Source organism: Phodopus roborovskii, unplaced genomic scaffold (assembly GCF_943737965.1).
Source record: "Phodopus roborovskii unplaced genomic scaffold, PHOROB, whole genome shotgun sequence".
In the NCBI taxonomy this organism is placed as follows: domain Eukaryota; kingdom Metazoa; phylum Chordata; class Mammalia; order Rodentia; family Cricetidae; genus Phodopus; species Phodopus roborovskii.
The window spans coordinates 2,958,912-2,982,646 of record NW_026126413.1 but is presented as its reverse complement, the minus strand read 5'-3'; the positions used below and the strand labels follow the sequence as shown (position 1 = coordinate 2,982,646).

The 23,735-nt window shown below is 36.4% G+C and overlaps 1 protein-coding gene across 1 annotated transcript in view; it reads right to left on the bottom strand.

The window, feature by feature from the left end:
- Positions 1-23,735, bottom strand: part of Edil3 (EGF like repeats and discoidin domains 3) — a 280,901-nt gene that overhangs the window by 138,416 nt on the left and 118,750 nt on the right. Inside the window, exon 5 of the mRNA XM_051182916.1 lies at positions 14,491-14,672. Within this exon, the coding sequence (XP_051038873.1) occupies positions 14,491-14,672 (182 nt within the window). The remainder of the gene's footprint in view (positions 1-14,490; positions 14,673-23,735) is intronic.

Here is a 23,735-nt window from a genome sequence, read left to right as displayed (position 1 = left end):
TCAGCCCTGTCCAAATAGTAATACCACCAGTTCCCAGAAGATAAACATTAAGAGACAGTTGAACCTTTAACTTCAGGATCACACATTTCTCCTACTTCCCTGCATTTCTCACATGTAGGTAAGTGAGAGCAGGCTGCCAGGAAACTTTCTGTATTCTTGTAGAAGGCATTGATGCAGCTGTGTTAAACTGTTGCAGTGGGGACAGAAGTGACACCTATTCATTAAGAGCATTTCCCACAGGGAGTTCTGGTAAGCAGGCTTAACACTCTCAGCTGAGAGGATTCTGCCTCACAATACTGAGAAGTGCACTCAGCTGCACAGATCTGTAGGCAGCTCTGGCAGACAGTAGAGTCCTTCAAATATGATTGGGCTCAGAGTGCTGTTTCATCCAGTCCCACATGCCAGAAACAGACCTATGCATATCAGAGGCTGTCTAGCTGACTGTGCGGTGAGATATCAAAACAGAACGAAAGTAGTGGCCACAAAGAAAATCAAGATGGATTCTGTATGCAGATATTCCGAATTCAGAATGCTTTTCTAATAAAAAGAGAGCCACTGCGGCTTATAAGTATTCAGATTCTCTGCATTTTAATATAGACTGAAGTTGTGGAGGTTGTCCCATACTAGGGAATATACAATCTCATCCTTTGTAAAATGAAAAGTCAGTTTTAAAACGTTTCCTAATGGTTAACCTATATAGCAAGTAAAATAAAAAGTATATATATTTTCTGTTCAGCTTAAGATATAATTACATCACTTCTTCATTCCCTCTCCTCCCTTCAATTCCTCTCACATTCTCTGCCTTGCTTTGTCTCAATTTTATGGCCACTGTGTTCATATCAGGCTAGAAAGAAACTCCAGACAAGTATTTCTGCATACTGTATATATATACACATTTATATACAAGTCTAAATATGTCCTGCCCAGTCTGGATAATGTAACATGTTACTTGGTTGATCATTTGGTAGGGTTTTAGATTCTTGCAGAAATGGGTTTGGAAAGATTATAATGGTCAGAAGATCAGACAATTTGCTGTGACACTCCTGCAAATATCAGAAGCTACACCCATAAAATTTCACCAACACAAAGTACTTTATAAAAGGTAGTGTTAATAAACTATCTCATAAGAGTTTCATATATGCTAAAATTTACATTAATGTATGTCCTATAATTCTTTATATACTATGAACAGCAGCACTGAGGTTGTTTTTATGTATTTGATATTTCTGTGAGAGTAAAATTACAAACCTTGCCTGGTAGGAAAACACTAGGGTTTTTAAATACTGTCTAAGGATATGAATCTTATAGGGAGAGGATACATTTATATTACAAAAGTATGTCTTGTTTTCTAGACTCCAGTGGTGTGATTATAGCAAAAGCATATTAAAACCCTGCAAGAATCTTAATAAAACATTCTTTAATGAAGTTTTTATTACATTTTTGTATATGTGTATGTGCTTCTGCTTGTATGCATGCACATGTGTGTATAAATATGTGTGCTTGTAGTGTCTGTGTGTGTGTCTGTGCTTGTGGTGTGTGTATACACATGTGCACATATGTGTTAATGTGTGTGTGTGTGCTTGTAGGGTGTATGCTATAGTGTGTGTATGCAATCACACATGTTGTGTGTGTGTGTCTGTGTGTGTGTGTGTGTGTGTGTGTGTGTGTGTGTGTGGTGTACCCACACGTGCCAGAGACTGTAGAAGTAGGAGAACAATTTGCTGGATTCAGCTCTGTTCTTCTTTCATGTATGTCCCAGAGATCTAATTCAGGTCATCAGGATTGGCAGTAAGAACTTTCACCTGCTGAGCTATCTAGCTGGCCACGAATATTAATGTTTTAAACAGTCAGGAATGAAACATAAATGAGACAAGAAAAAGTGTCACTTGTAATATTTTGGGCACAGTGTTTAGCCAGCAGTCTTCTCCAAAGAAATTTAGAGTAAATTATTCATGCTTCTCTATGGTTACTCAAAAAGTAATTGGAGGATTGGGAAAGCAATGCTGTTTAGTCATTGGGTTTTTTAGGAACTTAGTTTCTACTGCCTGAAAGATGAGAAAGACTTTTTATTTATTTATTTATTTATTTTTATTTAATTTATTACTTTACATGTCGATCCCAGTTCCCTTTTCCTCCCTCTACCCTTCCTTCCTCACTTTTACCCTCTCTGCCCCTTCAAATGCACTCTGAGCACCCTCACCTCCAATCCCCACACCCCAGTTCCACATGTAGGGCAATGCCATCCAGGTGGGGTCATGTAGATCTGTCAGGTCATTAGAATTAGAGACTAGGACTTCTCTCCTAGCTCTAGATTAAGGCAGTATCCCACCATGGGGGATGTGTACGCCAAGTCCTTTTGAGCACCAGGGATACATCCTGGTTCCACTGTCTGAGGTCCATTAGACTGCTCAGTCCTTCTGGCTGAGACTCATATTCAGGGGGACCTGAGTCAGTCTCATGCTGGATTCCCAGCTATCAGTCTGGTGACCCATTAGCTCCTCCTTGATCAGGTCAGCTATCTCTGTTTGTTTCTGCAACCTGTTCTTGTCCTTTCCCTCTGCATCTGGGTTCTAGTTCGACTCAGTGTTTAGGTATGGGTGTTTGCTTCTGTTTCCAACAGATGAGGGCTCCATGGATAAGTTAGTTATTGATCTCACTATCCTGGAAGGGCATTTATAGTAGCCTTTCCATAGTTGTTCACATTGTAAGTTAGCGGAAGTCTTGTAGGTCTCTAGACCTTTCTTTAGGTTCAGTTTTCTCTTCAAACCAATATTGGCTTCCTCTTTTATGTTCTCTCTCTCTCTGTCACTCTCTCTCTGTCTCTCTCTCTCTCTCTCTCTCTCTCTCTCTCTCTCTCTCTCTTTCTTCTGTCTTCTATTCCTACCCTAACTCAATCTTCCTGGTCACAAGTGTTTTCCTCTCCTCCCTCTCTCTTTCTACTACTTCTCTCTCCAATCACTGCCCCCCTCATTTCCCCTTTGCTCTGGGGGACTTGTCCCTTCACCCTACTATGGGGGACTTTATATGAATCTCTTAGAATACACATTGTATCCTAGTTCCTCTAGTGGTATAGATTATAGGCTGGCGTTCCTTTGCTCTCGGTCTAAAATCCATATATGAGCAAGGACATACCATGTTCCTCTTTTTGTGACGGGGTTACCTCATTCAGGATGGTTTCTTCAAGTGCCATCGACTTGCCTGTGAATTTCAAGATTCCAGTATTATTTTCTGCAGAGTAGTATTCCATTGTGTGTCACATCTTCTTTATCCATTCTTCAATTGAGTGGCATCTAGGTTGCTTCCAGGTTCTTGCTATTACAAATAATGATGCTATAAACATAGTTGAACAGATGTCTTTGTGGCATGGACATGGATCATTTGCATATATGCCTAAGAGGGGGATTGCTGGGTCCTGTGGTAAACTAATTCCCATTGTCCTGAGGAACCACCATACTGATTCCAAAATGGCTGTACGAGTTTGCATCCCACCAGCAGTGGAGGAGTGTTCCCCTTTCTCCACATCCTTTCCACAATGAGTTGTCATTGGTGTTTCTAATTTTATCCATTCTGGCAGGAGTAAGATGGTATCTCAAAGTTGTTTTGATTTGCATTTCTTTGATAGCTAAGGATGTTGAGCACTTTTTCTTAAGTGTCTTTCAGCCTTTTTGATTTCCTCCATTGAGAATTCTTTCTTTAGTTCTGTACCCCATTTTTTTTAATAGGGTTGTTTGGTGTTTTGTTGACTAGTTTCTTGAGTTCTTTGTATATTTTAGAGATCAGCCCTCTGTTGGATATAGGATTGATGAAAATCTTTTCCCAGTTTTGGGCTGCCGTTTGGTCCACTGTGTCTTTTGCCTTACAGAAGCATTTAAGTTTGAAGAGGTCCCATTTATTAATTGTTGCTCTCAGTGCCCCTGAAGTTATGTTCAGAAGTGGTGTACTATACCAATTTGTTCAAGGGTACCTCCTACTTTCTCTTCAACAAGTTCAATGTGGCTGGATTTATGTTGATTCTTTGATCTATTTGGACTTGAGTTTTGTGCATGGCAACAGACATGGGTCTATCTGCAGTCTTCTACACACCATCAACCAATTGTGCCAGCACCATTTGTTGAAGATGCTTTCCTTGCCCCATTGCATTCTTTTAGCTGTTTTGTCGAAAATCAGGTGTTCATAGGTGTGTGGGGTAATAACAGGATTTTCAATTCAATTCCATGGGTCTACCTGTCTATTTTTGTGCTAATACCAGGCTGTTTTCAGAACTATAGCTCTGTAGTAGACTTTAATGGTGATGCCTCCTGAAGTTCTTTTATTGTACAGGCTTGTTTTATTGTACAGGTCTTTTGCTTTTCCATATAAAGTTGATTATTATCCTTTCAAGGTCAGTAAAGAATTGTGGCATTTTAATGGGGATTGCATTGAATCTGTAGATTGCTTTTGGCAAGATTGTCATTTTTACTATGTTTATCCTACCTAACCAAGAACATCGGAGATCTTTCCATTTTCTGTTATCTTCTTTATTTTCTTTCTTTAGTGCCACAAAGTTCTTATTGTATAGGTCTTTCACTTGTTTGGTAAGTGTTACCCTAAGATACCTTATGTTGCTTGTGGTTATTGTAAATGGTGATGTTTCTCTGATTTCTTTCTCTGCCTCTTTGTCATCTGAATAAAGTAGGTGTTAGGAGTAAGGTTTTCCTCCTGCCACTGGTCGTAAGGCTACTGATTTTTTTGAGTTTATCTTGTATCCTGCTAGTTTGCTGAAGGTGTTTATCAGCTGTAGGAGTTCCCTGGTAAAGTTTATTGGGTCGCTTACATAAACTATCATATCATCTGCAAATAGAGATAGTTTGACTTCTTCCTTTCCAATTTGGATCCCCTTGATCCCCATTTGTTGTCTTATAGCTTTACCTAGAACTTCTAGTACGATATTGAAGAGATATGGAGAGAGAGGGTAGCCTTGTCTTGTTCCTGATTTTAGAGGAATCGCCTTAAGTTTCTATCCATTCAGTTTGATGTTGGCAGTTGGTTTGCTGTATATTACTCTTATTGTGTTTAGATATGTTCCTGTTATCCCTGATCTCTCCAAGTCCTTTATCATGAAAGGGTGTTGAATTTTGTCAAAGGCTTTTTCAGCATCTAGGGAGATGATCATATGGTTTTTTGTTTGTTTGTTTATATGGTGGATCATGTTGAGAGTTTTTCATATGTTAAACCATATCTGCAATCCAGGGATGAAGCCTACTTAGTCATGGTGGATGATTTCTATGATATATTCTTGAATTCGGTTTGCCCGTATTTTATTGAGTATTTTTCATCGATGTTCATCAGGGATATTGGTCTGTAGTTTTCTTTCTCAGTTGTGTCTTTGTGAGGCTTGGGTACCAAGGTTATTGTGGCCTCATAAAAAGAGTTTGGCAATGAACCTTTTGTTTCTATTTTGTGGAACAATTTGAGGCGTATTGGTATTCTTTCTTCCTTGAATATCTGGTAGAATTCTGCACTGAAGCCATCTGACCCTGGGCTTTTTTTGGGTGGAATGCTTTTGATGACTGCTTCTATTTTATTGTGGGTTACAGGTCTATTTAAGTTGTTTGTCTGTTCTTGATTTCATTTTGGTAAGTGATAGTTATCCAGAAATTTGTCCATTTCCCTTAAATTTTCAATTTTTTTGGAATACAGGTTTTCAAAGTATGACCTGAAAATTGTCTGGATTTCCTCTGTGTCTGTTGTTATGTTTCCCTTTTCATTTCTGATTTTGTTAATTTGCATGTTCTCTTTGTGCTTTTTCGTTAGTTTGGATAAATGTTTGTCTATCTTGTTGATTTTCTCCAAAAACCAACTCTTTGATGCATCGATTTTTTTTTTTTTTGGTATTGTTTTCCTGGTTTCTATTTTGTTTATTTCAGCCCTCAAGTTGATTATTTCCTGGCATCTACTCCTGCGGGGTGAATTTGCTTCTCTCTGTTCTAAGGCTTTCAGTTGTGCTATTAATTCTCTTATGTGACTATCCTCTGTTTTCTTCATATGGGCACTTAGTGCAATGAACTTTCCTTATGGCATTCTTTTCAAAGCGTCTCATGAGTTTGGATATGTCTTCATTCTCGTTGAATTCTAGGAAATCTTTCATTTATTTCTTTATTTCTTCTTTGACCCAGGTGGAGCAAGACTTTTTTTGATTCATTGTACCAAATATGCTAGCAATGTGATATACATACATGTACCTGAACAGAGTAAACCCGGTTGTTTGGGTATTGTTAGAATCCTTGAATGTTTTTGTTTGTCATGAGACATAAAGAACATAACTATTATGTTCCATATTTCCTATTCTTTCAGTATTAAGTCATATGAATCTATTAACCGTGTGTTGTTTTTTTTTTTTTTTGGTGTTACAGAAGTGGATTTAAAGTAGGTGAAAACCCGACCATCAAATGATTACAGATTAAGAAGGAAAAGGACAGCAAGTGACTACAGAGGTATCATAACTGGTACCATGAAAATGAATTTGACATTTATACTGTTTGTGTAGAACTCTCAGTCCCATTTTTCAAAACAACTTATACAAACAAAAGGGAGGGTAAAGGTAGGGACCTTTGTATAGAGTTTTCAACCAGGAAATGTGTAACATAATGTAATAAATTAACTCTCTGTAGTGATTAAAATGAATAAGTCAGGTACATTTCTTGTTATTGATACAGAATAACCCAGAGTCACTCTAGAGTATTAACTGTTCCATCACTAATACATAATACCAAGTTCAAATTGCCTTTGACACTAAAGTCAAGCTGCTCCATAACGAATTACAGAGCACCAACTTACCCACTGATCTTAAAGTTAACCACACTCTAGAAAGCTCTCTGCTAATGCTCTTCATAATTTATAGACTTTTCACTGAATGGTACAGCATGTCTACTACCTTTCTTTCCTACTTTATTTCACTGTTATTTCCTTTCTCTTCTCCTACCTCACAGTCGCCACTCTTTGTTTTCCAAGGACAATATAACCAGGACCCATCCTCACACTCCAGAAAAGTTATTGTTGTTTTTAATTTACTTTTTACCCTAAGCGAGACAGAAACAAACCCAACGGCAACGACAGTAAAAAACCATGCTTTCCAGGCTGAGGAGGCAATTTTACAACACAGTTTGAGGATGACTTGTAGCTGATCTGGGGCACAATGTAGAAGGTTTTAGTCTGGCCAAGTGACACATTGACCAGAGTACATTAAAATCCAGGACATATCTTTCTTTCACAAATACCGGTAGTGTTTCTGAAGGAACACATCATATTAAAATCAGCCTAATCTTTGGAAAGCAATAAGGATTATTTTTAAGCAAAAAGATCCAATCTACTTTAATCAGTGTTGAAACACTCCTACCAATGCAGAGACAAGGAGCAAATTAACTTTCAAATGAAAGTTTAAATATTATACTATATTATCCCATTAGAACTATCAAAATGTAATAATTTAGTTATTCAGTGACTAGGGTAAAGAGAGTTTCCTGGCATTCTACAATTGTACTTGTGCAGTTTTAAGGTTTAATTGAAAAGTACTACTAAAATAAACTGCATAGTATAAAATATACTGTGATTATGCAGTAAGTTACTGAACTCTGTGTGACAAGTTCAAATATCATATCTTGTTCGTTTTCCATCTCCATACTCAGAGCTTCTCCACTGCCTTCCTACAATGTTACTGTTGAGTCCAGGAAATAGACAAACTGTCTATTTAAAAAGAAGCAGCTTCTTTTTTAAAACTAAGTTTCCCAGGCTGGCCCTGAAGATGCATCCTGCATCTCCAAGCCTGACTGTTTCATTTAATCTCAAAGATAGGCACTGTTTTGCTTTGCTTTAGTGACTAGCATAGAGTCAGAGCACCTGGACATGTCCACTGAACACTTGCTTGCAGTTTACATAGGGAACAGCTGGAAGGTCAGTGTCTAGGGACCCAAAATCACCTCAGTAAGAAAAAAAAAAGGGAAATGAAACACTATTACATATTCCCATAAAATATACGGAAATAGAAAATAAATCTTTAAACGTACATAGCAAGTAGTCAGACTGGCTAACTCTATTTAGTTAGCAAAGCATTCAAAAGTTTAACCGAAACATTTAAATTTTAAATGATATATTCCAAGACGTGGATATATGCAAAATTTCTATTTTTACTACATTATACAGAATTATCAATTTATATCTTAGGTGGTAGCAATGTGAAGTGTTAATTTTGTTAATTTGCTGCTGCTCATGGATGGAAAGAATATAAGTGAAGAGTTAATGGTCAGAAAAATCTGTAAAAATAAAGTAAGGTTTCTTCTTTACTATACTTATCCTTCAGATCAGAACCAATTAAGAATATTATGATAGCATCAATAAATGCTCAACATGGAAATTTGAATTGGCAATTTTGATTTTCTTTTTATCAAGTTAAAGAGAAAATTGAGCTACATACTAAAATTAGTATATTATGTCATACACTGAGAGATTAATAGTGCACTTATGATAACAAAACACTCAAAAGCTTCGTCTCAAACACTGAATATAAATAAAAGAATCAAAACAGGAGAATTTAGTAATGAATTCTTCAACACAGAGAACTGAGCACCTAATAAGAGTCAGTCTTTTAAGTATGAGTGTTAGCAAATTGATAAAGCATTTCTATTTTTAAAAATAGCATGAAATAAGATACTCTTAAATAATACAACAATAAGATGTATAACCACGATCATAAAACATCCCTAAGTATTAAATAAAAGTGAAGGAGTTTCAGTTTTCAAACACTGGATTTATATATATATATATATATATATATATATATATATAAAATCTTCCTCCATAAAACATGTTACATTTTCCTTTGCTTTTTCTCCCGAGTTCATTATGATCATCATATAAAAAGTAAATTGACCATTACATGCTATCACCTTCATGGTTATTAACACCAATCCTCATAGAAGTATAATAAATCTTTAATTATTCTGCTTAAGATGACAAGCTCATCTTTAATCTAAACTTTTCTCAGCTAAACATTTTCTTGTTCCATTGAGTAATTTCTTCCCTGGGACAAAGAATATATACATATCTAACTTTGAAAGAAAGATTGGTGTGTTATGTTAAGTACACAAGAAACCAGTCCAAAAATAAAATGACCATCTGTTCATAAAAATGATAGTATATTTAAAGTTCTCCAAAGGAGGCAACATTCTACTACACAAATACTTGCTTAGTCATGTTCATTGTCACTTTATCCATAATAGCTAGGAAATTGGGAAAAAAAAACAGTTAAGTATTCTTCAGCTGGGTCATACAAAATGAAAATGAGGTACATACACACTAATATGCTGTCAACTTGTTACAGATGTAACATTCCTATAATATGCTACTTTTTCCACATATGTAGCTTCATAGTGAAAAAGTCCAACTGTAACTTATGAGTTGATTTCTGCAAATGCATGACAACATAAATTCACAATCAAAATATGAACTTTTTAAAACTCTATATAGCTGTGAAGATAAAGACAATATATCTAATTTACATACAATTACCTAAGGGACCCCAAACAATGAAAGACACTGAATGAGATTTGGGCTCAGTTTTGAAGTAGAAAAGTGTTCTTATCAGCCATCAATAAACTTTCTTGCTATTAATGCCTGCAGATAAACCTTTAAATATATTATACTTAATAAAGTAACATATCATGTTCCACATTTCTCTGATTCAAACCATGGTGTAAAAATAAGCTACCTAATAAAATTCTTTCAGAGGACTCCTTTGTTGAGTGACATTTGTATACTGGAAGATGTTTTAGTGTGATAGGTGTACTAACAAGCTGAGTTGTCAATATCTTGGCAGGAGAAATAGGAAGAGAAAATAATGAAGGTGAAAAGGAGACTCAGTAGGACAATCAGTGAGTCAGAGGGACATACAGAAGGAAACAGAGGTAAAAAGCCATGTGGTAGATTAATAGAATCAGGTTAATTGAAGTTATATGAATGAATGGGACAGCCTAAGCTAAAGGCTAAGCTTTTGTAATTAATAATAAGTATCTGTGTCTTTGTGAGCTTGCAGCAAACTAAAAGTATGCTACGTTTGGCATTCCAACATGTGGCACAACCACAGAGACAGAGAAGTCAAGCCAGTTGGTACCACTGCAACTGCTGCCTGAAACTCTCTGCTTAAGGGGACTCTGGAAAGTAGGCTTAGCAACTTCACAGAGATAGGTAGATAAATATGGCTCCTCCTGGTACCTGCAGCATGAGGCTAGTTTCATGGAACCAAGCAGGGGAGAACCAAAAATCAACACCAAAAGCTAGTCATACAACAGAGGGTAACCAGGTTAAGGATTGGTTTAAATTGTCAGAGAATGCTACAGGCACTTAGCACGCTTAAAAATGTTCTTACATGCAAAAAAAAAAAAAAAAAAAAAAAAAAGAAAAGAAAAGAAAAGAAAAGAAAATGAATATAGTCAGTCATAAAAAATTGTTTTAAAATAATAAAGTAGGGCTGGAGAAACGGCTCAGCAGTTAAGCGCTATAGCTACTCTTCCAGAAGTCCTGAGTTCAATTTTCAGTAACCACATGGTGACTCACAAGAATCTGTAGTGAGATCTGGTGCCCTCTTCTGGTCTTCAGGGATATAAGCAGACAGAGTACTATATTCTTTTCCTTTTCTTCTTTTTCTATTTTTTAAATTTTATTTTACAAACAATCCATGTTTCACATGTCAGTTCTAGTTCCCTCTCCCTTACCTTCTCCTTCACTGACCCCCTATCTCATCCCCTTTCTGCTCTCCCGGGAGGATGAGGCCTTCCATGGAGGATCTTCAGAGTCTGTCACAACCTTTGGAGCAGGGTCTAAGCCCTCCCCCATGTGTCTAAGCTGAGAGAGTATCCCTCTATGTAGAATGATTTCCTAAAGTCCATTTGTACTACGGAGAAATATTGATCCAATACCAGAGGCCCCATAGTCTGCCTTGTCCTAACTGATACCAAAATTCAGGGGGTCTGAGTCTGTCCTATGCTGGTTTCCCTGCTATTAGTCTGGGGTCCATGAGCTCCCTCTGGCTCAGGGCTGCTGTTTCTGTGGGTTTCTCCGACCTGATCTTCACCCCTTTGCTCATCACTCCTCTCTCTCTCTGTAACTGGATTTCAGGAGTTCAGCTCAGTGTTTAGTTGTGGCTGTCTGCTCCTGTTTCCATCAGCTAATGGATGAAGGCTCTAGGAGGGTATATAAGGTAGTCATCAATCTCATTATCAGGGAAAAGCATTTAAGGTAGCTTCTCCACTATTGCTTAGATTCTTAGGAAGATTGAGTTGGGGGAAAATACAGGAGAGCAAGAAAAGAGTTACCATAATAGAGGGAGCCGTCTTAGGTCTAAAGAGAAACCTGGCACTAGGGAAATTTCCAGAGATCTACAACGATGTCCCCAACTAAGAGAACTATATTTTTAATAAGCAGGTAAATGAAAACAACAACAAAACAATACCGTTTACTCAAAAGAAAAAAATAATCCAAGTAAGGATTGAAAATATAAAGGGATACTGGATTCTACATTGTGCTTTGTTGACTTTGAATTTTAAATGCCAATGAACAAAATGTGAAAGCTTCTGAGAGATACTGGATTGTGGGAGAAAAAAAATACCCACTGAATTAAACCAGCCTATATATTTTAAGGATGTTTAACTTTAAAATATCAGAAAATAGGTTTTGTTGAAGGAGAGGTTATGCCCCTGTTTCCACAGAAAATAAAAGTCTATGGATTTCTTTAAATTAGTAAAGGTCAGTAGGTCTCTCCTGATCATCTTTGCTGAAAACATGAGGGGAAAAAAACAGGAGAGACTATAGGACAGGAGATGTGTTTGCATGGGAACAGCTCTGAGATTGGATGCTACATGCTAAACCTTGTTGGCCACAGAATATTTGTGACTTATTATTATATGCCATCCTTTCTTAAGGCATGGGTATAGATTTGGTTTTATAGTCCAAACAGATTTATAAAGTCAACAGACATCATTTACTGCTCAGACATGAAACAAAAAATTATCTTCAACTGATTTGTATACATTGCATACTGTGTTAGCACAGATATATCTTTTATTTTTAAAAGTTTGTGTATTTCCTGAAAACAAAAGGACCAGGCAGTAATAAAGACAAGTATCCCAGATAATCCATCCACTGAGAATGTTTCTGCTGCAGTTTCCTCAAAATTCTAGATACATAACAACTTCAAAGCTGCTAGTTGAGATGATCCAGACTCACAGACTATAGCAACCAATACTACAGAAAACTTCTACTGTTTTCCATCACACCAAGACTAAAAAAAAGTTAATGCAGTTAGCTCTCCCAGGACTTGACTATTATCCCAATTTTCTCAGGGTCCTCTAGACATGCTGTCACTCCAAGACAAATGGAAGCAGTCTAGAGAATACAACATCCACATTCCCAATAGCAAGTGGTTTTTGATCATTCAGTGTTTATGGATATTTGTTATTATTCAGGGGAATTGGTTACAGGTTGTTGTTGTTCACGGTCAAGGGGAAAGCTAAACAAAGAGATTAGATTAAAGAAACATGTTCTGAAATGAAAAAAGCATGAATATTGTACAGAAATTATAGGATTAAATGATGGTGTGTTGAGTCTACCTTTGAACTAAAAAGCAACTCAAATATTTTACATCGGTATGGATGTACATACATCGGTATGGATTTTTATATTGATACAAATTTAAGGATATTTTTGTTTTAACATAATACACACACACACACACACACACACACACACACAGAGAGCTGCTTGGGAACAAGCCTAATTGTAGGCTGAGATTTCATAATTAATAAGAAATCTCTGTATCATTATTTGGGAGCTAGCTGGCTGGACGAAGAAAGACTCATACTCTATTGAAACAGAATAAGGTATAAATCTTTTACAATGACCTTAGGGCATTTACACTCTCTCACATCAGATTTGAACACATTCCTCCAGTAACACTGGAGCAAATACTATATAGTATTTGCTAGATTCTTATGAGTATCCTTGATTATGTTGTTTCCTAAGAGTCTAGGTCAGTGAAAACTATCTTGAAATATTGCCTTGTTTCAGTTTCCTGACCCATGTCATTTCAACATGACTGCTTTGATCCCTCACTATAATGGACATTTCTGCAATTGGTATGTGCTATTAATGACTTGGTAGACAGTGATTGCATTAAGGTACCACATGAACAGAGGTATAATATTTCACATTAATAAATTTTGTTCATCTTTTCTGTCTTCCTATTGCAACTAATTTACGCATTCACTTGTGTGCTCAGAAAGTTTAAATGGAAAGAATATGAGATGTCAGGGTTACTATGATACTTCATCTCTGGCAAAGCTCTTAATATCTCAATACATTGTTGTTTTCTCAAGTTCTAACATTAACTGTGATGAAAATAAAAGACAGTATGAATCTCAGGGAATTCTGCTGAAGAGAAAGAGGAAGGATTATAGAAGCCAGAGGGGTTAAGGACATCACAAGAAAACCCACAGTATCAACTAACCTGGGCTCAAAGGGGCTCACAGAGACTGAAACTACAACCAGAGAGCCTGCATGGGACCAATCTAGGTCCTCTGCATATATGTTACAGTTGTAGAGCTTGGTCTTCCTGTGGAACTCCTAACTGTGGAAATATAAGCTGGCTCTAACTCTTTGCTAGCTTTTGGGATCCTATTCCTTATACTGGGTTGCCTTGTTTGGCATTAGTACATAGGAGGAGATGTACTTAGTTTTACTGAAAATTGATATGCCATGTTTTATTGACAGCAATGGGAGGCCTGCACCATTCTGAATAGAAAGAGAAAGGGAGAAGAGGCAGGAGAACTGTGATCCAGATTCAAAGAAAGAAAAAAAAAGAAAAAAGAAAAAAGAAAGAATTATATATCTACTTGTAATTATATACCCATTTTATATACCCATTTTGAATATTTCTACAATGTGAAGATTACCCCATATTCATATTGTTTTATTTTTAGACTATGAAGTTTTCCAACTTCTTTATAGAGCTGATATGTAATAAAGCCCCTAAGAACACTCAAAATTTCTCTATTTATGCAAAGAGTGCTGCAGACAGTTGGATATTATCATGACCTGATGTACATTTTATATTTTCACATGGAAAATTATTTCTCACAAAGACTACATAGTGAAATCATTTTTGTAATCTGTTGCTAAATGTTAACACTGTATGAATAAACATAGGTAAATGATGAATGAGACCTTTTTTTAATACAACTTAAAGCAGTGCATTTATGTCTAAGAATGCTTCCATATTAATTCTGTTCTCACATTTTCAGAGAATGTGCATGTTTTCCATGTTTTTTAGATCTTGCAGCCATTTTGATCATAAAATAAATTAAATTTTGAACATAAGGAAGAATCACACCAGTGTCTTTGCAATCTACTTCCATAACTGATTCTGATCATTTGGGAAGTAGCTCTGTTCAATCCCTCCATTACCTGAATCCATGGCCATCTGTCATTTTCAGCAGCTGTCCAGGCATTTATGAGTCCCTTCTTATTCAGCCGAGCATAGTAGGGATACCACTTCTGGAGTCCAAAAAGAGCTCGGTGGGTAGATGAGGCTGTGATCTGCTGATTTGATATGATCCCACCTTCGATTCCCAATGGCCCAGAACATTCTGGAAAGAAGCCATGAAAAATGTGTAATTGTATCAGAAATCGTAAGGATGGCAGTCTTACAGCAAAAGCATTCAGTGAAATTATTTGTACCGTATACTATGTCAGCCCTTCCCAGCTGGCAGATGTGTTGCTACATTTGCAAATAGTGACCGGTAGTTGTGACACTGTACACTCACTGTATTTTGAAATGGCTTCTCAGAATCTCAGCTTCTATATTATTTAGATTTGTGCAGATGTGTTGTCTTAAATTTAGAGATATATCTGTTGATATCCTGGCATTATGCTGAACCTGCTTCCTGTCAACTAACAACCAACATTCAAGTAGATATTTAGCATGCTCAAGAGCCCTGTGTTGCATGGCTACCTCATGCCTTATATGGCTGTATCACACATTGCATTGTTGCATAATAAGGACTCTATATGCATGTGCAAGCTTTCCCTTTTAAGCAAGCACCATCCACCCTCCCTTACCTTCCCTTCCTATCCTGGTCTACAAACACCAACTTCCCTATCCCCTTGCCCCATCCCTAATAAACTCCACGTGGATTTTGTTGAGTTTTGTGGTTCAATCTTCACTGTAGTCGCTGCAGCAAAACAACAACATCAGCAAAAGCTACTTCTTTTACAATTCCTATATTTTATACAAGAAACAGAATTAATCCTATTTCACATTTCATATTGACATAAATTAGTAATACTCAGGAGTCTTTAATCTTTCAGAGATATAATTTGGTAATTTTTTCATAACAATAAAATGATGACTTTTGAATCAAAATTATTGTGTTAGTGTTTTTCACTCCTATAAACATTCAAACTTTAATTTTGTATTAAATCAGTTATGCTTCATAAAATATCAATATATAATTTGTTGAAATTTATAGCATAATAGTTACCTATGGCATCTAAATTGCCAAAAAAGTTATATTTAAAATTCTTTTATTCAAAGAATATTTAACTATGAACCAGCATGTTAGACATTTTCATACTTACAATATTCAATGAACTTAAAATGTTATCCGAAATATTTTATTGAAATTTTACAATTCTGCATGTTTAGTTTGTGTATTTAAAATTTAAGCACCTATCAATTTTTACAAATGTGTAATGGTAAGTTAAAACATTCTTTTTTTTATTGTTACTTTGTTATTTTTAAAACTATCTTATTTTTACCAATCCCAATTACCCTTCCCTCCTGTCCTGTCTTTCTACTCCCCCACAAACTTCCCCCACCCCACCCCCATCACTCTTCAGAGAAGGTAAAATTTCTCATGGGAAAATCTAAAATGTCTGTCATATCACTTGAGGCAGGACAAGAGCCCTTTCTCCTGTACTAGACTAGGCAAAGTATCTTTCCTTAGGGGATGGGCTCCAAAAAGCCAGTTTATGCACTTGGCATAAATAATGACTCTGAAGCTAAAGGTCCTAAAAATAGCGCACGCTATCCAATGTCACTCACGTTCAGAGGACCTAGTTCAGTCTTATGCAGGTTCCCCAGCTGACATCCAGAATCCGAGCTCCCACTTGCTCAGGTCGGATATTTCTGTGGATTTCCCCATCATATTACTCATTTTATCATTTACTCATATTACTCATTACTCATTTACTCATATTATCATTCCTCCCTCTCTATGACTGGATTCAAGGAAGTCAGCTAACATTCTTAACAAAGTAATTTTAGTTGCTAAGATTAAAGCATAGATTAAGATCATATGCTCTTACAAATGAAATATGTTTAATTCTGAAAAATAGTATTGAAGTCAAAGTCATATACAGTTATATTATAAATATACATTATGCAGTTTATAAAACTTCATTTATTTTAAATTTAGTTTTAAAGATTCAATACTAGTAATATAACATAGTAATAGGTAGTAACTGACTTTAAATTTCATTAACATTCCATATGTTGAATTTTTATGATGCAGATTTGGCTAATCAATAATAATTCTATTATGATATCTATTATAAATATATGAATTACTAACACTGTGAATAGAAATAAATGCCCTTATTAAATGTCAATACATAAAAATCATTTTGATTGGTTATTACTACCAAGCTACTTTAAGTTTTAATTAATTTAATTACTTTATTAATTATATTTAATTGAATTTAATCATTTTGGTTCTTATTGGTCACTGTTTGCTTTGACATAGGCATGTTTCTTATTTCTAATACATGCTCTTTAGATTATAGCTCTTTGAAAATTATGAACACTTGAATGATTTTAAAACTTTAAAGAAAGAAATATGTATAAGTAATTATTTCATCATATTCTTTGAAGACACAGAAGGTTAACATAGTAAAATGGCTTCTTTGTAATTAAAAATTGAAGACATTCTTTTGAATAGTTATATATTGATAATATGCTCTTTTCAAATGTGCATTTGGCCTGTTTATCACTTCTAAAAATAACATCTTATTATGAAGTCATTTACATTTAAAATTACAATTTAGGAACTGCATAATAAACTAATTCTCATATTTTTTTATAAATATTTTTTCTATTTTTACATATTGATCCCAGTTCCCTTTCCCTCCCATGCCCCACACAGACCCCTCTATCCTAACTCCCATTCATTCCCCAGGGAGGATGAGGCCTTCCCTTCCATGAGCGACCATCAAAATCTGCCAAGTCATTTGGGGTAGGGCCTAGGACATCCCCCATGTCTCTAGACTAAAGGAGTATCCTCCATGGGGAATGGACACCTGATGTCTGTTCCTACCCTAGGGATATAGCCTGGTTCTACTGGCAGAGGTCACTTAGACTGCCCAGGCCTTCTAACTGAGACCCATGTTCAGGGGTTCTGAGTCGGTTCTATGCTGGTTTTCCAGCTATCAGCCTGGGGTCCATGAGCTCCCCATTGATCAGGTCAGCTGTTTCTGTGGATTTTGCCTGTCTTGACACCTTTGCTAACTTCTTTTCCCTTTCTGCAACTGGATTCCAGGAGTTCTGCTCAGTGTTTAGATGTGGGTATCTGCTTCTGCTTCATTTAACTACTGGATGAAAGCTCCAGAATGGCATATAAGGCAGTCGCCAGTCTCATTAGCAGGGAAGGGTATTTAAGGTAGCCTCCCCACTGTTGCTCAAATTGTTAGCTGGGGTCATTCTTGTAAGCCTCGGGTCAGATTTCTCTTTAAACGTATAATGGATCTCTCTACATTATGGTATCTCTTTTCTTGCTCTCCTCTATTCTCTCCCTGATTCAATCTTCCTGCACACTAATGTTCTTTTCTTCTCTCCTTCACTATCTCCTAAGTCCCTCTACCCTCCCTGCTCCCAATTTGGTCAGGAGATCTTGTTCACTTTTCTCTTCTGTGGGGGACTATGTATGTCTCTATTAGGTTTTTCCTTGTTACCTAGCTTCTCTGGCAGTGTGGATTGTAGGCTGATGATCCTTTGCAGGTACAGGAGACTGCTTCCTGAACATAACACCTGTAGCACCGACACTGAGATGGACAATTACTAAATGGGACCTCCTGAAACTGAGAAGCTTCTGTAATGTAAAGAACACAATCAACTCGACAAAATGGCAACCCACAGAGAGGGAAAAGATATGCACCAACCCCACATCTGACAGAGAGTTGATCTCCAAAATAATTCTCATAATCTTAAATACTTCATATTGAAAAGCTCAAATGCTAATACTTTGGACTCTAATTTTTCTTTTACATTTTAAGCCTTAAGAAGTTTACAGAATCAATAAAAGTCTATTAAACTTCCATGATTCACTTACTCATGATTAGATTATAAAAGTGCAGAAGCCTGGATTTTTTTTTTTTATGAATATCATGATTACTTGTCTATAGTTCTTTGTGTAAAGGGTGAAGATTGCACCTATGTTTTTCAGGAATGTACAAGAATACAAACATTTGTGTATATAACAATTATTAATGAAAAGAGAAGCTATGCATTTGGAAGAGAACAAGCAGGGGCACATGGCGGGGTTTTGATGGAGGAAAGCAAAATAGGGAATGACATAATTATATTACATCTCAAAAAAATAAATGTAATTAAAAAGATTATCACCATTAGAAGAATTTCAAGGACCCTTGTCTGCTCTTTGTTAATGTTTGATACAAAGATGTTAAAAGCATTGAGGCCATTGACTGCAGACTGTTTATTTTAGATCACTGAATAGATTGATAGTCCTGTGGAGCCTAGCTTGATCAATTACACTACATGGCTTCTTTAGCAAGAACTGGATGGCATTTAGGGATGCACATCTAAATACCTTATGTTGTTTTCAGTACTTTGAAAAAAGACTAGATTTTCAACTACACTGTTCAGTAGATCATTGTAGGTTTTACCTTATACTACCCATTTATTTTTCTTAGGGAACACAACAGAAGCTACTGGCTATTAACTTTCACAATGTCAAAAGCTGAATACAAGTGGATGATGTTCACTTTGTTGCTATCTTTTTTTGCTTTAATTTTCAAACTTCTGTATGAAAGAGTTCAACTAGTATAAATTAAGAGTAGATCCTACAGGTTTTAGTACACAGACTATGAGGTTTTTTTACATGTGTGTCAAGGTAACTCAAAGAAATTCTCCTTATTGTATGAAATTCTCCTTTAAGCTTCATAAAACATAGGTGCTGATAATTCACGAAATCTGTGTTAACCACTATTGGTCAACTCAGTCTTTACTAGAAACTGACATATATAGGGGAATTACTTCTTCATGTTTTGGATGCTCAAAGATTGCAAAATTGAAGGCAAATTTCTCTCTATCATAATTATATACAAGCTCACAGACAATAGGGCCATCTGGAAATGTACCTGTGAAATTTTATATGTACATAATCCTCAGTGTCACCTGGCTTGTACCAACCAAAGAGTGGAAGAGTAGATGCTGTGGTAGAAAGAAACTCTTCTGGGACTAAGAATGTAGAATCTAGAACATTTGTGCTGATGTATAATGAAGAAAGCTGGAAGTCTCATTCCTGTCCCATATAAACAGCACCACATGGTGATGCATTAACATGAAGCAAAGCACAGGAGGATAGAGAAAGAAGGGTCAAAAGTTCAAGGATATTTTTATGTATCAAGCTGCAAAGTGAATTTCAGGTCATCCTGGGCTGTATGTGAACCTGTCTCATATAACCAAACAGAACATGAAAAATATTCCTTTTTTTTACACTGGGAATGGCCTGCAGTTGGCAGACGCAGATAAAAGGCTGTTGGGACACCTAGCATCTAGATGCAAGGGGTCTCTGGATGAAGCTGGCAGAGTCCATGGTGATTTATACTACATTTTTTTAGTGGAGTGATATAGAGTATATTATTTTTAAAATTTGTGTACTGTAAGACTTCCAACCTATGCCAAGCTCTCATTAGTCACACACAGCCATTCATTTCACAGTAAAATCAAAACAATATAAAAACAGTTCTCATACGATATATTTATAGAGATTTTATGCCTATTAATTATTTTTAATGAGGAACCTAGTTTTTATGTTGTCTAGTTTACAGGCATTGATTTTACCACTCCTCAAATCCAAGTCACTGCTTTTCTTCAGGCAAGCTTTTACAACATTTACCTATCGACTCTCTCACTTACATACAGCAGACAAGCCAAGCATCTTAAGCTCAACTGTGAGAGATTATTCAATGAAGCCTGATTTCAAATATAAAATCTTACATCCTACATGCTAATTATCCTCAGTTATTTTTTTTAATTTTTAAAAATATAATTTATTTTATGTGTATGATGTTTTGCCTGTGTATTTTCTGTGGATCATGTGTGCCATGTGCCTGTTGCCTACAGAATCAGGAAGTGGGCATCAAATCTACAAGAACTGGCAATACAGATGGTTTTGAGCTACTATTTAGGTGCTGGGAATAGACTCTTTAAGAACAGCCTGTGTTATTTATTTATTTATTCGTTTATTTATTTATTTAACCTTTTATTTATTTATTTTTTGATTTTTGAGACAGGGTTCCACTGTATAGCCCTGGCTGTCCTGAAATTTGCTCTATAGAGCAGCAGGCTGGTCTCACAAAAATCCACCTGCCTCTGCCTCTGAGTGATATTGGGATTAAAGACATGTGCCACCACTGCTCAGCCCAGCCTTTGTTCTTAATTGCTGAGCCGTCTCTCCAACCCCCGTGTTTTTTATGATAACAATCAATTTACCAATTGCATAGACACTAAAAGAAAGTGTGATTTCTTTTTATTTGTAAATAAAGAGCATGATAAAGGAAGATGTTACAATTCAAAATGCAAAGGTCTATAGACCTAGCATTAAGAGACCTTAAGTAATTCATGGCAAGATGTATAAAATAAATAAATTATGGGGATGCATAACAACACTATTAGCAAATGAGAGAAGAAATATGCAGTAATAGTTGTTAAATCCCTTGCAGAATGAGAACTATATGTTTGAAAATCACATCCCCTGAGTATTCACACATGATTTTCAGTGTAATAAAGAAGAAAAAGGATACCACATGGTTTATTACTGAGGACTGGGAAATGGAAGTTAATCCTATAAAAGTGGATGTGAAACGTAGAGTGTCTCTTCAGAGACTGAATGTATGTTTTTGGCTGTTGCTTTATTTGGGGAAATCTCTTTCCCCAGGAAGAGTATACGTGGGAAGGTGAAGAATATTTCTAGGGGCTTCTGGATATGAAGGTGCTCACCAACTGAGTTGAATTGGAACAGTAAGTGGAAAAGAATGACAGCAAGGTAGAGAAAGGAATGAGGTATGAAAGTAGAGTGTGTCCACCTGAGACTACAATGTGCTGGCATCCCCTAAGGCTCCAAAATGTTAAATGGAGACTGCCAGTGGCCTAAACACTGCTTATTTAATATGAATAGCTATGATGGTTGGTTTGAATGTCAACTTTCCGCAAATTACAATGACCTGAGTAGAGACCCTCACTTGGGGGACTGTTCTGATTATCTTAATTGATACACAAAGATCCCCTCCACATGAAGAAAAAAAAGTAAGAGTTATGAGTCTCATTTACAGTGAGTTATATGACCAGAGGGGGACTTTCTGTAAGGTGACTCTAAATTCAATGACTGAAAGAGAGGAAGTGCAAGACATTATGGTGTCTTTTACACTCATGTTGGTCTCAGAAGGTTTGGTTCCATAGAGGAGATTAAAAGTATCATTTTATGTTACATATTATGAAGCTGTGCTGAATGTACAAAATTGTTGGGAGAAAGACTTGTAACCCAATCTAGAGTTTGATGAAGGAATTCTAGAAAATAATAGGCTCTAACATGGAAGTGAAGGGAAGGAGATAGATAGATTGACATTATGAGGGAATAGGAGCTTAACTTCACTAGACCAGCACAGATTTGCAGGAGGGGTTATGAGCTGGTGGGACAAAATAGAGATATAGTAAAAAGTTCTGACGAAGAGCTTGCTTATGTTTGTGATAGTTTTTTAAATCTTCTAATTGTGGCTACATTCTTATGTAATGTAAATTATTTCATATACTTTAAGGATACATTTATTATAGAGGACAAAATTATAACCGAATAGAAATAGTAATTGACCCAGTGAAGAAAACAATGAATATCTAAAGACGATTAGCAAAGAGGAAGAGTTAAGAAATCTTCAAAAGAAAAATATTGGTAGAGCTAGTAATGATTTGCAGTAGGGTGGAGGAGGGAAATTGGATATCTGACTCTCAAAAGTTACACATACCAAAGGTAGTGCAGTCTTTAATAGATAGGAAACCATGTTGTCTTTAACAAAGAACGACATTAAGCCTAATTCCCCTAGTGACATTTATCAGAACTCATTATTGTTGCTGATATGAACACTGTAGAACCAGCCCACTTTGTCTCACCTGCTCACCCCAATGACCCACTCTCCTATTACCCAGGTTTCAGGGACATTATTGAAGGGGAAAGTCTGCTTTGACACTCAAGTATGTCCCTGATCCTCAGAAAACCACCATCTTTATTATGTCTTCCTGTCTTTTGCACCAACAGGTGGGAGCGAAATTTTGCAAGCAGGCATTGTATCTCACTGTATCTAAAAATAAACTTCAAACTTAGCATACTTTAAAAAGAGAAGATACTGACTTCTAAAAGCAATGAGTAAAGTTCAGGAATCATTGCAAAGTTTTATTCATGTAACTCTTAAAATTAACTCATTTTCATTTATATTTAAAGAGTTTAGATGCCTTCTCTAAAAATTCTTGATACCTTCAGTGAGGAGGAGAGCTTCAGTGAGGCAAATAATAGGAGCATCTCTTTTTCAATAGGCTACCACAGAGCATTGCCACTGGTTTGTGGAATACCAAGTCAGGACCTCTATAGTAGGTGCAGTGGCAGTGTGATCGGCCCTGAATTCTGCAGCTAAATGTAAGCTATAACAGTGTAAGCAGTAGTCTGTATTTGCTGGCATGAGGTTCTGTTTATACAACCTTGTCCTGTGCTTGCTTTGGCCAGATAAGACAGTGTGCTTAAATTAATGAGTCCATTCAACGGTGAAGACCTCAGGCTTTGGGGCATCATTTACTTAGCCACTTAAAAGAACTACAATCCTGGTTGTCAGAACAGACTGAAAATGCCTCCTGACCCTGAGGCCTATGTTCAGATTAACACTGAGCAACAGAATGATGTCACCTGGCAGGTTGAAACAAGAGCAGCTGGGCCAACTGGGGCCAAGCCTCAAGTGTTCTCTCCAGAGTACGGTCCAAATATGCACAGAATAGCTTTAGAGTGAAGTCCTTCTCACTTTGCAGATGCATTCTCTGGAGTGTGGCAAAAAATTCTATCTACATTTCTTTCTAAATTTTATTGATCTTGCAGCTGACAAGCCTTGCACGCTCAAGATGTCTCACATCTTGCCTCTAAGTGTGCTGATTAAGCCTTTCAAATAAGTGAGATGCACGGCTGAATTGTAAAAGGGATGTACCGCTTTCATTTGCTCTATCTCAATATTCAGAAATCTTTAGAATGAAAGGATTTCAAATTAAAGCCGTGTAAGAAACCAATCTCTTTTAAGCATCTCCAGTCCCTTCTTCCTCTGAGCGAGCATCTCATCTTTGGAACCAGCAAGTCCTCTTCTGTGCTTAGCATGGCATACCG